Raw genomic sequence first — 17,465 nt, 5'->3', positions numbered from 1 at the left:
GTTCTTTCCATGGCATCACTCTGGCTGCTGCAGAGGACTTGGCTTGTTTCTAAGAGGTACCTTTGAACAAATTAGATTTGAGTGAAGTGGCCAAGTCTGCAGGGTTGTAGGGAAAAAATGAAAAGCGAGCTTCCTTGGAAGCAGCAGCCTAGGGAAAGCCTGGAGGCGGTGTTGAGGAAGTAGGACAAAGGCAAGACCAGAGATAGTGGCTCCACACGTCCCAGAAGAAAGCTGTGAGGTCAGAAGGGCCCCTTTAAGTGCCGTAGAAAAGTCTGAGAGTGACGGAGGATGAGGCAGGGCCAGGATCTGGGGGATAGCTGGGTTTGGTCCAGTGGCTCAAGGAAAATATCTTCGCAGTGTTCAGAGAACAGAGGACAGACTGCAGGGCATCAGGCCACAAGAGCTCTGAGGCAAGTCAGGGCCACTTACAATCCTGACCATGTTGGAGAGGAAAGGAGAAGAGCAGAGAGAAGGTTGAGAGGATAGAGAGCCTTAAGGGAACAGGAAACAGTTGGTGTGTGCTTCCTCAGGACCAGGCTGGACCAGGCTGGACCAGCCTCGAGGGCATTTGTGCTAGTGTGATTTTGTCCTAGAATGGATGTGCTTCACAACACAGGCTTTTGTTTGTTTGTTTGAGACAGGGTCTCACTGTATATGTGAGAACTGACAGGTCTGAACTTACTATGTAGACAGAGATCCACCTGCCTCTGCCTCCTGAGTGCTGGGATTAAAGGTGTGAACTATCACACCTGGCCTGCCATGCCATAAATATTTATGGAGCCTGTTCTAACCTGAGCCATTTGCTGACTGTGTGGTAGGAACCGGATGTCTGTTAACACACCTTCATCTATTAGGACAAGGTTGCCTTGACAGATGTGATGACCAGTTAGCATCACTAAGTCATGTATGAGGAACTTACAGAATGTTTGTGTTGTGTCTACATGACTTACTAAAACACAAGAACAAAAACCAAACTACAATTCACCTATTCATTAGGATCCTGGGCTGTATTTTTCAGATATTCAAGCAACATTAAGCATAAAGGACACTTTATCCCATTACTCTGGTACCCATGGGGTCCCAGGAGTCCACATGTATCCAGGAAGGGCTTAGTACTAGAAATACTTGGCAGCCTAGCAGCTCTGCCCCTGCGTTTCTGTAGGCATCTGCTTCTCTATTTCCACAGCACTCTGACAATCATGAGCTTGATTTTTTTTTAGCATGATTTTTTATCTTCTTTGTTCAAAGGATCAGCCAGACTGAATACATTACGATAGTCTTCCTTCTACAGAAAAGTAACACCAAAAAAACATCTCAAAGGGCGTAATCTAATTAAAGAATTTAATGGCTCACATAATGGAAAATTCTAGGCTGACTGGATCCAGGTGGTCAGAGGGCAGTAACAGAAACCACCTCTCCCTCTATCGGGACCATTCCCTACTGGTTCAGTTCTCTTGGGAGCAGAGACTGGACCACTTCAAGTTCCCCTCCTTCACCTGATTATCTGAACGTGCCAATAAGCCTTAGGATGGGCTCTGATCAAGCCTCTTTATCCACACATTCACTTATAATGCATGTGTGTTTCAGACAGAAGAAATGTGCCCAACAGCCAGGCCTGGGACCTGTGCCTAGTCATAGAATTGGGTCCCAGGATAGTACACCCCAAATATAGAGCAGGAACAGCAACTATTATATGTGGTGTCCTGTTTAGGGGAACATTTCTCAGTAGGAACTCAGTACTTTCCTCATTTTTTTAATTCAGTCACCTCATTATTCTTATTTTATATATGGAAAACTGAGACATAAGCCCTCACAGCTGATACAATTCTCAACTTGTAATAATTTGACCTTACATTGCTGTAAAAATGATGTGCATTTAATAGAAACCATACTTGGAGCTTGGCGCTTTTCCCAGGCTGGTGATATATGCAGCACGAACCTCCCTAGGGATGCTGAACAGGGCAGCAAGCTGCAGCTTCCAGTCAGCTGCATGGACACAAGGAGAAACAACGGACTGTCTGCAGCATTCTGCGTTCCTAAGCCGTATGATGTTAGGTCCAGGGTAGTCTGTGCATTTTCAATACCCCATATTTTTGATTGACAATGGGCTAAGCTGAGTGGAACCATTTTGTAAGTAGAGGGGCATTTGTAAAGTGCAGACCGGGAGCTGACTCAGAACTTGGATCCCAGAAGCTGGGGTTCTGACCATTAGCAGGAGAACTGCTCCAGGAAAACAGGAAATAGACGCGGGGCGGGCAACAACAGCAGGTACCCACAGCAACTCTGAAGTCTACATAACCTGGGGTTGGGCTTCCACCTGGTGGGAGGTGAGAAGAGTAACTAACCAAGTTGTTGCAAGGTGGCTGCTGCTCCTGTGACCTCAAACATGGAAGAACTCCGGAAAACAGTTAGACAAAAGAAGTGTCCTCCTCGATTCTTCTTGGAGATGCTGCATGATGGGAGAAGGCAGTTTTTGTTTGGCTGATAAAAATAAAAGGGTGTTGCAGAGCTGGGGGGATGGTTCCGTGGGTAGGGCTTGAATTTGGATCCCCAGGACCACTATGGCTACGTGTCTATAATCTCAGTGTTCCTACAGTGGCTCAGAAAAGCCAGGAGGGCTCCCAGAAGCTTGCAGGCCAGCTAACATGGCATCTGCTGCTGCGGACAATGCCATCCTGTCCCAGATGAGGAAAGGGGAGACTATACACACAAGGCTTTCCTTCTACAAAAGTGCCATGGCACACATGCCATGTGTACACACGTGTAAACACACACACACACACACACACACACACACACACACACACACGTACGCACACAGAGCTACTGCAGCAAGGAGGGATCTTTCCACTTACCTATCTCTGAAGGTTTAATAATCGTGTCTTTGAGTGCACTGACCATAGACGGACTGAGAAGAAAAGGCAATTCTATTATATGCAGGGTGAACCAGAGGAAAGGAAAGTGAATATCTTTAAGCCTCTGAGACCTGGAAACTTAGGAGCCTGGACTACAGAAAGCAACAGGAACGTTGATACAAGCTGTGAGCAGAAGGGGAAAAGCAGAGGGGCATAAATATCTTGTTAGGAACAAAAGCTCTCAAGTAGTGAAAGCTGTCTCAGGGAGGCCCTGTCAGAAGAGGATGTTGTGATGGAGATCATCTGAGCAAGACAATGACCTCCTGGGGTTCTGTCCTCCCTAGCTGAAGCACTTGCCAGGAGAGGGGATCCATGACCAGTGTTTTCTTTTTTGGAAGAGTTATCCAAGGAGAAGATGGAAACTCCCCGCCCCCAGCTTAAGTTCCTCCTCCTCCTCACTCTCCCTGTCTATACTTCCTCCCTCACTATTGGCCGTTCAGCTTTATATTAGACCAATCAAGTGCCTTGGGCAGGCAAGGTAAAACAGCAACATATCTTTACATAATTAAACAAATAATGCGCAACATAACCAAAACCCAATCAAATGAGGCTATCAGTGAAGTGCTTTCTCAGTTCTTAGAAGTGCAGTTTAATTAATGAGGACTCCTCTGATGCTGACACTGAGCGTCAAGTGGACAACCAGGAAGTTTTTATATGCCTGGAGAGTCTCCAAAAGAATTCCTACCTTGCCAAACAGCTCAACACCCACACTCAACATTTACCTCATTTAAACTTTTTTTCTAAGCCATTTTTTTTTTTCTATTGTGTGACTCTTTTGACTGCATATATATATGTGCACCATTTGCGTGCTTGGTGCCTGCAGAGGTCAGAAGAGGGCACTGGGACCCTGGAACTGGAGTCTTGGGTGTTTGTGAGCCATTATGTGGGTGCTGGGTACTGAACCTGCGTCCTCTGCAAGAGCAACAGGTGCCCTCAAAGCTCTAAGTCGTCACTCCAGGTCCCCGTACCTCACTTTTGAAGTCTCCTAGCTTGCCCACACCCCTGTTCTGCTGCCCCTAAGTAACACCGCAACATCCCCAGATGGCCACAATTACAGCAAAGGTTTCTATCTCATTCTGGCTTCAGTTCTGCTCCAACTGGGGACCTTGTGCTAAAGAGCTCCTGAGTGTAAGACCCAAGTCCTTTAAGTATTCACTGAATAAATCGAGTAATTAACATTTCTCCTAGCGAAAAAAACGGAGATTTAAAAATAAGGTAAGGAGCCAGGCGGTGGTGGTGCACGCCTTTAATCCCAGCACTCGGGAGGGAGAGGCAGGCAGATCTCTGTGAGTTCGAGGCCAGCCTGGGCTACCAAGTGAGTTCCAGGAAAGGCTCAAAGCTACACAGAGAAACCTGTCTCGAAAAAAACAAAACAACCACAATAATAATAATAATAATAATAATAGGAAAAGGAGAAGCTGAGAGGCTGAGACAGCACAGACCCATGGAGCAAGTAAGGAGAAGACGTACTAAGAGAAAAATGGAGAGGAAAAAATGACCCAAACAGAAAACTCAGTAACTTGAGGAAAGGGATCTTTCTGGCTTACAGGTTTCCACAGTTCACTCCAAGTCACGTGCCCCTAGTCCTGCGCGGGCTGGTGCTGGAAATGCAGAGGTCAGGCACGCCGCCTGCCGGCTAGGCGAGGCTAGGCACCAGGAGACCCTCGGGTGGCGGGGTCGGGGTCGGGGTCGGGGGTTTGCAGCCGAGGGCAGAATCTAGAAAGGTGGCCGCGTCGGCCGGCCGGGTGTTGGCGGAACGAGGCGAGCGCCCGAGCCGGCTGCACGTGGTCCGGCTCCACACCCGGCCGGGGCGCCGCACGACCACGCCCCACCCGACCCGCGCCGTAGTAGAGACGCTCGGAATGACTTTCCCACTTCACGGCCACAAAACGGACAGTGACTTCGCTTCGTACCCTACTTGGCCACGCGTCCCTGGGAACCAACTTCACCACTACCTGTCCACTTTGAAAAATAAGATCGGCACAAGAGCGCAGCCGGTGCAGGCTACCCCACGCCCGGCGCACTCGCCCTCCCTTCCTGGCGCCCCCAAACCCGTGGGGGCCCTACGAGAAGAGGAACGAAAGAACCGAGGTCAACCCAGTGCAGCGCCATTAAAGCGACGGACCGGAAGCCCGAGCCTACCTTCCCGGAAGCAGCTCCCGCCCGCCTCCCGTCCATCTGCCCTTTTAAGGCGGAGCTTTGCACAGCGAGGGAAAGCCAGTGCGCTTGCGCGGCTCCGGGAAACCTCCCGGAAGAGTGAGTATCAGCCTTGAGTTGCCGCAGGGTGGCTTGCGAGCTCCGTCTCCTCCCTCCCGCCAAGGTCCCAAAGGCCCCAGAGGGCGGGGTGGATCGCCCTGCCGAGGCCTCTTTCCACCCGCGGCGGGTTCTCGGGACCCTGTCGTGGGCGTGAGGACGGCGCCTCTGTGGCCCAGAGGTGGCCGGCGGGACCGGGTGGTGGTGGTGGTGGTGGTGGGGTGCAGATGTGCATCTTTGCTCAGAGCGATTTCCGCCAGTGTGCTCGACTCCAGCCTTCTGGGTGACTCTCCACCGCCTTAGCGAGCCAGCGAGGATCAAAAGTCAGGGCGGACCCTTAAGCTTCAGCCTAAGTATCCATTCGGCTCCCTTGTCCCAGCTAGACGTGGGGATGTAGGCGGGAAGTGTTGTTCTGTCGTGTCGGGACAGGTCAGATGCCCAGGGCTGTCACTGTCATTTCTTGCACCTTTATGCAGCTCCAAACGCAGGCAGAGTAGCAGGAGCCTGTAGGGCGCCGCCCCTCACGGGAGTTGGCCAGAGGTATCAGTTGACACAAACTCAGAGCCGTAAGACTCTGGAAAAGTTGTCCAAGAAATTAGATGTACGGCAACCTGTTCCTTACTTTGAATTTGTAGAATAGCTTCAATAGCTTTTTAAAGTTACTTAAGATACGGCGTCACTCAGGATTCTTTTTGCATGACAGGTCTCAGCAAGTTGCGGAGTTAGACTCAGGAGAAATGGCCCTGGTGCCCTATGAGGAGGGCGCGGGCATAGGACTCCAGAAGTTCCACAAGCCTCTTGCCACATTCTCGTTTGCAAACCACACCATCCAGATCCGTCAGGACTGGAGGCAACTGGGAGTCGCAGCAGTGGTTTGGGATGCGGTAAGTCAGCTCTGGAGGGCCTCTGGAAACGTCCACCACCATAATACTAGACTAGGCCGGGCGGTGGTGGTGCACGCCTGTAATCCCAGCACTCAGGAGGCAGAGGCAGGTGGATCTCTGAGTTGGAGGCCAGCCTGGTCTATAGAGCGAGATCCAGGACAGGCGCAAAGCTACAGAGAAACCCTGTCTTGAAAAAACAAAAACAAACAAACAAACAAACAAAAAGACTAGACTATATTTTAAAAAGAAAATTGATTGCTTGATTGAGATCTAATTCACATATGTTCTCCGCCAATGTAAAGTATGCAGAAATCACTGGGCTCTTCAGTGTGTTCATGGCAGTGCACCCATTACTACCCCAGTTTACAAGCTTTCCATCATCCCTGCGCCCTCTTATACACATCGCATTTTGAAAGCTGAGGGAAGTGAAATGACTGACCAGTGATTGCCCAGCGAATATCAGAAGACTGACAGGAAAGCAGAAGCCTGTTTGCCCTGGTCACTCATTAAGTTAGTTTCTGAAATACCACACACAGAGCCCGACAACATCATGCTTTAAGTTTTCTATAGTTCGAAGAGATTCTTGCTTTTCTGCTTCGGATAGCTCTGTCTTTGGCTGTAAATGATTGGCGGGTTGGGGATTTCGCTCAGTGGTAGAGCACTTGCCTGGCAAGCACAAGGCCCTGGGTTCGATCCTCAGCTCAAAAAATAAACAAACAAACAAACAAACAAACAATTGGCATGAAGACACTTCCATTATACTCCTAGTATATAGCTGTGGGGAAAAAAGAGAAAAAAGTATGAGATTGTAATGCTCACTGAACATGTGGAGTTCTAAAACTTTTGGTGAAAACCTACCTTCTGATGTCCAGCACATGACCCGGGTCTCTGTTGGGCAGTGACCCAGCAGCCGGGCTCAGAGAGTCGTGGGTGTTGTAATGCTTCTTCTTTGTTTGGCTCGGGAACCGGACGTTGCCTTCAGGAGAATCAAAGATCATTCAAGTCATTTCTTCCAGAACAGTTTTTAAACCTCACTAAATGTGCCGTGACACACAAAACATTAAGCTTTTTAGGTGTAGCTGTTCACTGGTTAACATGTACTGTACATACGGAATGCTGGGCACACGGTGCCTGTGTCTGCTCTAATAGCAGCAGGTAAGGTCCTGTTCGTGAGGAATTATACTTTGCAGGCGGGGAGGGAGGGAGAAAGGAGAGAGAAGAGAGGAGGGAGAGAGAGAGAGAGAGAGAGAGAGAGAGAGAGAGAGAGAGAGAGAGAGAATGAATGAATGGATATGGATATGGAAATGTTGGGTCACTGTTCTTCCTGACAGCATTTGGCATTTTGAAGCCATACAGCTCTTTGTGACGGACAGGCTGACCTTAATCATAATCTCCTTGTGTTTTTGACCCAGGCCATTGTTCTTTCCACGTATCTGGAGATGGGTGCTGTGGAGCTCAGAGGCTGCTCTGCTGTGGAGCTAGGTGCTGGCACCGGACTGGTGGGCATAGTGGCTGCCCTGCTGGGTGAGTGCAATGGGCTAGCTCACTCCTTAGTGAGCAGAGCTCATTGAGAGGCACTGATCTTTCCTTACTGTGTTACCCTTTCTCTCCCATGCTTACGAGTTGGGGGCCACCTGCCGGCGCCCTCAGCTCTGGGGGCTGACAGTAATTTCTTCTCCTTCTGTCTTCTTCTTCTTCTTCATACTTCTACTGGGAGATCACCTTGCTCTCTGATTGTATGATGCAAACAGTAGAACTGGACAACAACCCTGTGTACAGATTCTTTGGCTTAAAGTGCTGAGTCCATAGACTATTAGACCTTATCCTGGGAGGTAAGGGAACAATTGTCCTTCATTGGTGAGAAAGTAGCTGGTTTTTCCCTCCTAGGGAAGATGGGTCCATCAAGTGTACCCTGACATCTTATTTTAAGAAATTATGGGGCTGGAGAGATGGCTCAGATGTTAAGAGCACCGACTGCTCTTCCAGAGGTCCTGAGTTCAATTCCCAGCACCCACATGGTGCTCACAACCATCTGTAATGAGATCTGGCGCCCTCTTCTGTATACATAACAAATAAATAAATTAAAAGGAGGTTATAACTAAGAATAAAAAAAAGAAATTATGTTCATAGTCTGTAATTCTTAGTTGATACCAACTTATCTATCACTCATCATCTGATATGGGGATTAGTTTTTTTTTTTGTTTTTTTTTTTGACTTGTTGTGTCTTACAGTGTTGACCAGGCTGGCCTTGAATTTGTAAGCCTCCAAAGTAGCTGGGATTACAGGCATGTTGCACCACTGTGCTTGGCTGCTCAGAACAACATTTTATTCATTCATTCATTCATTTATTGCCTAGAACATTTTAAAGTTTCATTTTTTTTTTTTTTAAACTCGCTGTTGACGTCTTTCTACAACTTCTGACTCATTGTTCAAGTTATTCAGTGATAAAGACACACTAACCTCTAGGGTTTCATCTGTTGTATCCGTCACCTAAGTTTTGTCACTGGGGGCTCTTCTTACAGTGTGGTTTCTGGTTCATGGCTTGGGAGGGGGATTCAAGAGTTTGCATTTGTAAAAGAGCTCCCAGGCTAATAATCCCAACGCTACTGGTTCTCGGCGGAAACTGATGGGAATGGGGGGCTTCTGGAGTTGCAGAGCATTGAATTATTCGTACTCTATGGGTATTTTAGGCCCCTCTTGTCCCACCTTTTCTCTGATGACTCACTATTTTTCAGTATTATTCTCTTTTCTGTTTCCAGTCTGTAACTCTGTATCGTTTTCTTCAGTCTTGATTGGAGAGCAGTGGTGGGGTGAGGCTAGAGCTGGTTCAGAGGTTAAGAACACTGGCTGCTCTTCCAGAGGACCTGGGTTTCATTCCCAGTGCCCACGTGGCTGTCCACAAAAGCCTATGCCCTCAGTGCCAGGGGGTCCAGCACCCTCTTCTGGTTCTGTAGAAACTGTATGCAAGTGGTACACAGATGTCCATGCAGGCAAACCTCCCATACAAAAAATTTTAAGGTACACATTAATTGATTGTTCTGTCTGTCTAGAAGCAAAACCATAATGATGTTTTTCTTTTGGCTTAGCGGCTGCACATGAATCTACTGATATTTTAGGGCACCCCCACCCACAACACCATTAAGTCATTGATGAGACCCTTGTTGGCTCCATGTCTTTTATTATCCTTAGATGATCCTTATTCATTGCCATGTATGTTATATATTTCTTTTAATTTTTGTTCTCAACTGAAACTGGTATTTTGAGACATTCAGCCACATTCAGTGTCCTTATCAGCAGAGATCTGAGACTCCAAGGCCATCTTGTCAGACACAGGAGCTCACATTAAGGTTCTTTGTATGTTACCCCACACGCCATCCCACCCTCCTTTTTCTGCTGTAAACACAGGCAAATTTTGTTGGCTGGTGTAGAGACATGTTAGTGTATACATGTGTAGTTGTAGTTGGAATCAATTTTGATTCCTTGATTATTCCAGCTGTTTGATCTTAGGCACAGTGTTTAACCTCTAACAATGACTTCTCTGTCTGTGAAATGGGGATAGTGACAGTATTGGCTCCACAGTGAGCCTCAAGCTGGGCTAGTCACCATCCACCCATAGTTAGCTAGATTAGCTCATTGGCCGACAAAAGATGTACTGTGGAACGTGCATGTGCGCGTTTCGATTGTTGCTGTTCTTGGTGCTTCTTTTTCTAATGAGAAATCTAGACTGATGGGGTTGAAGAAGTGAGGATAAAGTTCTTCAAACACTATTTCGGAATGAAGTGAAACCATAACTCGTTCTGTGTCCTTGACCCTTGAACAGTACCAGCCACTCAGATACAGGGATAGTTGTGTAGTTTGGGAATAAGTCATGAAGGAACTGGGGGCCAGAGAGATGGCTAGGCAGAGAAGAGCATGTTGTGATGACCTACTTCTTGCCTGGGACCTGAGTTTGGTTCCCAACACCCAGTTCAGATTCACAATTGACTGTAACTCCGGCTCCAAGGGATCCAGCCCCCTCTTCTGGATTCTGTGGGCATTTGCACTCACACATACATACACATAGCTTAAAACTTAAAAACAAGCCGGGTGGTGGTGACGCACGCCTTTAATCCCAGCATGTGAGAGGCAGAGCCAGGAGGATCTTTTATTATTATTATTATTATTATTAAATATGTTTATTTATTAAAATTTTTTCCGTTTTACATACCAACCCCAGTTTCCTCTCCCTCCTCTTCTTCTGCCTCCTCACCTCCCTCCCACTCTGCCCCCATCCACTCCTCAGAGTGGGTAAAGCCTCCCATAGTAGTCAACGAAGTCTGGCATACCAAGTTGAAGGAGAGCCTAGCCCCTTCCCATTGTATCAAGGCTGAGTGAGGTATCCTACCACAGGGAATGGGCTCTAAAAAGTCAGTTCATGCACCTGGGATAAGTCAACAGGAGGATCTTAATGAACTCAAGGCCAGCCTGGTCTACAGAGTGAGGTCCAGGGCAGCTAGGACTATTACACAGAGAAACCTGCCTCAAAAAACCAAGCAAATAAACAAACATACACGAACCAACTAGATTGATGACTTTTTAGAAATCATGAAAAATAATAAGACTGATGTAACTCTATTACAAAAATAATTATCATTGCAGCAGAATTCCCATTTGCATTTTGATGTATTTCCTTTTTTGTTTGTTTGTTTGTTTTTTGCTTTGGTTTTTCGAGACAGGGTTTCTCTGTGTAGCTTTGCCTCTTTCCTGGATCTCGCTTGGTAGACCAGGCTGGCCTCGAACTCACAAAGATCCGCCTGCCTCTGCCTCCCAAGTGCTGGGATTAAAGGCATGTGCTACCACCGCCCGGCTGATGTATTTCCTTTTATTTTCTTTTCTCTGTCTGTATTTTACATAATCATAGTTGTTGTCATTATAGTTTTATATGTCTCTGTGTGTGTGTATGTATGTGTGTGTGTGTTTCTTTCTTCATATGTCTGTCATAAGCATTTGTGTGGCTGCGTGATTTTCATACTTACTATAAAGTATTAGATTAGAGAAATTTTGATGTTAAAACCAGAAAAAAAATTTTTAAACAGTAACAGAAGTAAAACATGTGATTTTGAAACATTTTGGAAAGGGATTGGTTATTCCCTCTTTAAAGGTCATGGTTTGGTACCCAGTCATTTATCCCTGGATCCAGGAATTTTACCAAGCGCCTGCTGGGTCAGTGTGGGGAGCATAGGGTGACCAGGCAGCTAGATCGGCATCTTAGGAAGCAACTTACATTCTAAGTCCAGAGGGAAGGACTAGGTGAAGACAGATTGCATAAAGAGTAGATGACGCTGTGCAGGATGTTAGTGCTGGGCGTGAGGCCTCCTCAGGAAGAAGAGCATTCTTGTGTGCGGTTGGGCTGTCTTCCCAATGTGAGTCTCAGAGTGTACTTGCTCATGGGTTTTCCTCAAGTGTTGACAAAGAGTCAATAGAGAGAAAATAACTTGCCCGAGGTTGCAAAGCTATGGATTATGGCAAGACTTTGAATCTAGTTCTGACTTTCAGACTAGGGTTTTAGTTTGAAAATCTCCTGAATCTTTATGGTACTTGGGAACTATTTATAGATGGGGGTAAAAATCCCATTTTGAAGCTAGGATTCTGTTAGTTGGGTTAGGTTAGAGAATCTGCATTAAAAAAACAAAAAAAAACCCTCCCATGTAATTTGGTGCCCAGTTAGGCCTGGAGACCCCTGTCCTAAACTCCCGTGCTCAGGAAGGTGGCTGATGGCTTGTTGTTGTTCCATACAACTGCTGAGCCATGGACCCGGAAAAGTAGCACTGCTCCCTGGCTATTTCCTAGTACCTCAGGCAGCACGGGATAAACCCAGCATTCCCTCCCTCGTTCTGAGTTAGTATCCTTGTCCAGGTAGTCACCAGAGTTGAGGGATAGACTGTAGAGTCAGCCTCATCCTTTAACAGCCTGTATGACACGTAGAGCTGATCTTTTCTCTTCATGTGCTATAGTGGCTGGACCACAGAGTTCATGGGTTGTGCTCCGAATTCAACAGGCCTGAACTCCACGGAGTCTGTGGTAACTATTTCTCTAATGCTGACTCCAGCCCTCACCATCTGTCCCCTGCATGACTGCGGCCCCTCCCACCTGGTCTCTCTGCTCTCTCACTTCCTGGAGCAGCTGCCAGATACTTATCCAAAAGGTGCAATTAATTGATGGTGTGGTCTGTGTTTAAACATCCTGTGCCTTTTTGTTGTTGCCGACCACATCCCAGGCTTGTTGGCAAGGCTTTGTCTCCTGTTCAGCTCCTCAGCTTCTTTCATGTTTTGAGACGTCCCCAGGACCCGCACTGCTCATGCCCGGTGCCTTTTGCCTTGAAGGACCTTTCTCCTTCCCCAGCTCATGACCTTATCTTAGTGTAAGTTCAGGTTTCCCTTCCTTTGGCCTCTTCCTCTCTTGAGGCATTTCTGACCGTGTGATTCCTGGTGCACAGCACATTCCTGCTCTGCCTCCCACTGCATCACGCTTGTTCTTAGCTCTCTCTCACTCATGAGACTTTGCTCCAGGTCAGCATTTTCTTGCTCAGCTTTTGTGTTTCTAACACATGGTTATGTTTGAATGTTTAATCAAAAGTAAAGCAGTGCTTATAAAACAAAAACTATACTAGGCAGTGGTGGTGCACACCTTTGATCCCCGGCCTGGGAGAGGCAGAGGCAGGCAGATCTCTGAATTTGAGGCCAGCTTGGTCTACAGGGTGAGTTCCAGGGCAGTCAGGGCTACACAGAGAAACCCGGCCTCAAAAAACCAAAAACCAAACAAACCAACAAAAGGACAAAACAAAAACTAAAAGTGATGACAGAGGTGTACAGATTGTTTTTCCCTTCCTGAGGACAGCCCACTGCGTTCCCACTGGGTCCATTTCCATTTCCATTGTCATTTATGAACAATATTAGCTTGCTTTTCTCCTTGCAGTATATCTCTTACAGGAAACCATTTTATATCTTCTTGTTTGGTCCAACATCATGCCCTTCCTTACCTTATCTTATTGACCAGGTTGTTACCAACCTGGGTAAAATGTAGGGTTTCCTACCAGGCCTGTGCTGGCTCAGCTGAGTGTGGCAGGGGTGAGCACTCTGTTGGGGCTCCCTGGCTGGTAGTAGTCACTTAGATATTTGGAGACTTGGTAGATGTTCAGGGTAATGCTCGGTTGGCATTAAGATCCTATGCCAGCTCTGGAATACTTAGTAAGTTGTTAGTTAGTACCTAGTAGGTAGAGATCCCCAGGATAGGTGTTAGGATTCTCAGAGAAAGTACCGAGCTGAAGCCTAGATGATTACATCACTCTGGTTATTGCCAGGAGAGTGCTCTGTATCCTGCCAAGAAATACACATTAAAAGTACTAATTCAAGCCAGGAAGGCTGCGTGTGGTTTTCCTTCTCAGAGAGCAGTCACTGAATTCTGCTTTTTGGGCAACACAGCCTATCAGTGAATCATGGAGTGGTAGGTCCAGGCTTGAAGGCTCAGCTTGAGCGTTTTTATCGGTGTCTCCATCCAGGCCTGTAACCTCAGATTTAATTCCACACTACCTCAGTGTTTTATCAAGATAAGAAACACCTGGTGCAAGCTGCCACAGGAAAGGTGCTGGGATCCTTTGGGGGATTAGAAAACATACACAAAGCAAAGATACTATTATGAAGGAATAAAACACTCAAATTTCAAACTTTCTGATGTCAAAGCTAGACATGATTACACTTTAGAGATGAGCTATAATAAGACTAACCTAGGGCTGGAGAGATGGCTCAGAGGTTAAGAGCACTGACTGCTCTTCCAGAGGTCCTGAGTTCAATCCCCAGCACTCACATGATGGCTCACAACCGTCTGTAATGAGATCTGGCGCCCTCTTCTGGCCTGCAGGCATACATGCAGACAGAACACTGTATACATAATAAATAAATATTTAACATGATACCCAGTACATACCAAGTCTGTACCAATCACATACAGTGATTCGGAGGACAGTTTTTCAGTAGACATGCGTGGATCACACAAGCAGCTTAGCTGCTTCAGAACAGCATGACGGTGCCCTGGAGGTTCTCAGCAGCTGAGCTGTCTCTTATGAAAACCGTTTTGACTTCGGTCTCTCTGAAGCAGACTGTTGGTTTGTATCTTCTCATCTTGATAGCCATATTCTGCTTCTCCATTTTTCGTTCTTGGATTTTATTTTACCCTGAGCCCTACGGATTTGAAGGTTATAACCCACAGATCAAGTTGAATGATGGATACTCCCAAAGGCTGGGTCAGCTCCACTTGGAGAATTCAGGAGCACCAGCTTGTGTCCTTCTTTTTTTTTGTTTTTTTGGTTTTTCGAGACAGGGTTTCTCTGTGTAGCTTTGCGCCTTTCCTGGAACTCGCTTTGTAGCCCAGGCTGGCCTGGAACTCACAGAGATCCTCCTGGCTCTGCCTCCCGAGTGCTGGGATTACAGGCGTGGGCCACCCCCGCCCGGCTATGTGTCCTTCTTACCGCTAGTCTACTAGAACCACCTCGGCAGACAGTAAGTGTGCCACAGAAGCAAGCGGAAGGCTTACTTTCATTTACACAGCATAAAAGGAGTTTTTTCTGGACTGGTGACCTGCCTGTGGAAGGTCGTGGTATTCTGCATAACATCTGGGATGTTTAGATAATGCCTGTTTTAACTGGAGCAGACCCTCTCTGTCCACTATGGTCGGTTAACGTTCACCTTACTTTCTGTTTGTCCCACATTGTAGGTGCTCATGTGACTATCACGGATCGGCAAGTAGCATTAGAATTTCTTAAGTCAAATGTTGAAGCCAACTTACCTCCCCACATCCAACCCAAAGTTGTTGTGAAGGAGTTGACTTGGGGACAAAATTTGGAAAGTTTTTCGCCTGGAGAATTTGACCTCATCCTTGGAGCTGATGTCATATACTTAGAAGATACCTTCACAGATCTTCTTCAAACACTGGTACATCTCTGTGGCAACCGCTCTGTGATTCTTTTAGCTTGCCGAATTCGCTATGAACGAGATAATAACTTCTTAACCATGTTGGAGAGGCAATTTACTGTGAGTAAGGTTCACTACGATCCCGAGAAAGATGTACATATTTACAAAGCACAAAAGAGAAGCCGGCGGAAGGACTTGTAGTGGCATTATTTTCTAAGAATTGAATGTGTCAGTTAAGGTTTTACAGCTAGAACGCCCATGCTAATGTGATGGCAGACGTCAAGTCCGTCCAACCAGAGCTGCTCAAGGAACAAAGCACGTGTGTTCTGTGCAGACAAGTTGTCCCAGTGCCGTAACTGTTACGATCGGCTCACTGCTGAGCAGTAAATGTGCACGAGAGGTTTGGCTGTCGTTCTTTCCTTACCCAGTGTGCCCTCTTGGTAAGCAGTTTCCACTGACAACATGAGAAGAACGGTGTCCAGGTGTCTTTAAACTGGTGAGATTCAGTCATCCGTGGGCTGTATCACGTGTGTCTCAGTTTCTCGTCTACTGAGTGTGAACAGGGTTTCCTGCACATACCCCTGAAAGGGTTGTGCTGTTGAAGCCTCTTACTTTTTTGTGAGTTAAGGCCTTAGTCTGTAGCCCTGGCTGGGTCTGAAACTGTGTAGACCAGGCCGACCTCAGACTTGGAGTGATTCTCTTGCTGCTACCTCTGAGTGCTGGGATTACTTACAGGTGTGCCATGACACCCTGCTTACCATATAGTTTTCAGGCACCATGAGATGAGGAAGAATTTTCTGTTTCTCATATCATAACTTTTGCCAGATTTCAGGGGTAAGTATGTAAGCAAAGGAATAAATAAAAATAAATTTTTACATTTCAAATTACATAAAACTGTGGGCTGAAAGTCTTCCACAGGGATGCTGTTTCAGCTTTGCTGTCTCTCAATGTTGTATCTGGTTCTAGGTGGGTTTTTTCCCTTTTAATATGTCAGTTTGTAAAAGTTAACTCTCATTTCTTCACAAAGATTAGCTTCCAAGGTACAAACCCTGTATTATAACCTATAATCGCTCCTCGGATAGCAGCAGGGTTGTGGGCTGCTGGAGGCCTCTTTCCTTTTCCTTCCCGAGTATCAGTAAAAAGCATATAACCAAGTGAGCAGGGTAGATTCTATTTAGAGGCCACTGATGTTTTGTGCTGCTAGGGACCAAATCTAAGGTTGTACGCATACTAGGCAAAAACTAACCCCAAGTTATGACATTCCTAGCTAGAGGTTACTGGGTTTTCTCTGAGTAGACTTTATGAATAAAGTTATCTGTACAAGCTTTTCTTTTACATTAAAGTCTAACTAAAAACTTAAGCACTTTAGACCATAGCACATTATGATCTCACAATGGCATTTGAATGGTAATAGAAATTTGTTGAATTTGTTGTATAGACTATTGAAGGCCTCATTTTCTTTTAATAAATATTTTGGACATTGTTGTCTTCTACATCTATTTAAAATTGTAGTTGTATTAGTCAGGGTCCCCTCTGGAGGAACAGAATGGGGGGGAGGGGAGGGGGGGGGAAGGATTATTAGAGTGACTTATAGACTATGGTCCACCTAGTCCAACAATGGCTGTTTACCAATGGAAAGTCCAGGAATCCACTAGTTGTTCTGTCCACAGGGCTGGCTGGCTCAGCTTGTCTTCAGGAGATGCCAGAATCCCAAAGTAGGAGGCTCTAATGCCAGTGAAGGAATGAGCTTGCCAGTGAGGGAGGGAGGCAAAGAGGGAGGGCTTCCTTCTTCCATGTCCTTTATATAGGCCCAGATTAGGTGGGTCTTTCCACCTCAAAAAAATCTGTATTTAGAGGGAGTCTTCCCACATCAAACAATTTAAGAAAAATCCTTCACAGGTATACCCAGCCCCTTAGATTTTTAGTTAATTTTAGATGTAGTCAAGTTAAAGTTTTACTTTAATAAAGGTGAGCTAAAAGCTGTCAGCATTTGGTGATGTCCTGTCTCAACAGTTCTGATAAATGACATGAAATGGGGATGAACATAGCTAACTGAAATACTACTGTACCATGACATCGAAGCTCTCTGAAACAAAATGAAAGCCTGACAGTGTCACCCACACTGCAAAGACAACCCAATGCTATTGAGATACTAACTCGACGTGTGACCTGGGGTTCAGTCCCTGTAAGGTTGACTTTGGGAAAAGGTAATGAAGTGTGGTGGGGTGAGCTGGGGAGCTGAGGCACCTGCGGCTTTACCAGAGCTGATGAGCTGTTAGTAGACTTCTTGTTGTGTTCTCATAAGTACTGACCAAGGATCAGGAAAGGTTGAATGTACTGCCACCACACTACATGTGTGCTACAAAGAGAGAAAGAGAGAGAGAGAGAGAGAGAGAGAGAGAGAGAGAGAGAGAGAGAGAGAGAGGTAGGTTCGTTAAGTTCTTTTATTGGTTTGGGGTTTGGAATCT

The 17,465-nt window shown here is 46.4% G+C and overlaps 1 protein-coding gene across 4 annotated transcripts; it reads left to right on the top strand.

The window, feature by feature from the left end:
* The first annotated feature begins 5,102 nt into the window (after window positions 1-5,102).
* On the top strand, window positions 5,103-16,496 carry Mettl21a (methyltransferase like 21A). Of its 4 annotated transcripts, none has more exons than XM_036173821.1 (4): window positions 5,103-5,171; window positions 5,872-6,052; window positions 7,465-7,576; window positions 14,801-16,496. In XM_036173821.1, exons 2-4 carry the CDS (start codon window positions 5,906-5,908, stop codon window positions 15,196-15,198), a joined length of 657 nt encoding a protein of 218 aa, XP_036029714.1. In that variant the 5' UTR covers window positions 5,103-5,171; window positions 5,872-5,905; the 3' UTR covers window positions 15,199-16,496. The 4 variants fall into 4 exon arrangements, with proteins under 4 accessions (XP_036029714.1, XP_036029716.1, XP_036029715.1 ...); XM_036173823.1 differs by lacking the exon at window positions 5,103-5,171 and adding an exon at window positions 5,179-5,235; XM_036173822.1 differs by lacking the exon at window positions 5,103-5,171 and adding an exon at window positions 5,242-5,349.
* The last annotated feature ends 969 nt before the right edge of the window (window positions 16,497-17,465 follow it).

The sequence above is a fragment of the Onychomys torridus genome, chromosome 23, assembly GCF_903995425.1.
Source record: "Onychomys torridus chromosome 23, mOncTor1.1, whole genome shotgun sequence".
Taxonomy (NCBI): domain Eukaryota; kingdom Metazoa; phylum Chordata; class Mammalia; order Rodentia; family Cricetidae; genus Onychomys; species Onychomys torridus.
Note: the sequence above shows the minus strand (reverse complement) of the source record. Positions and strands in the feature narration are given on the sequence as shown.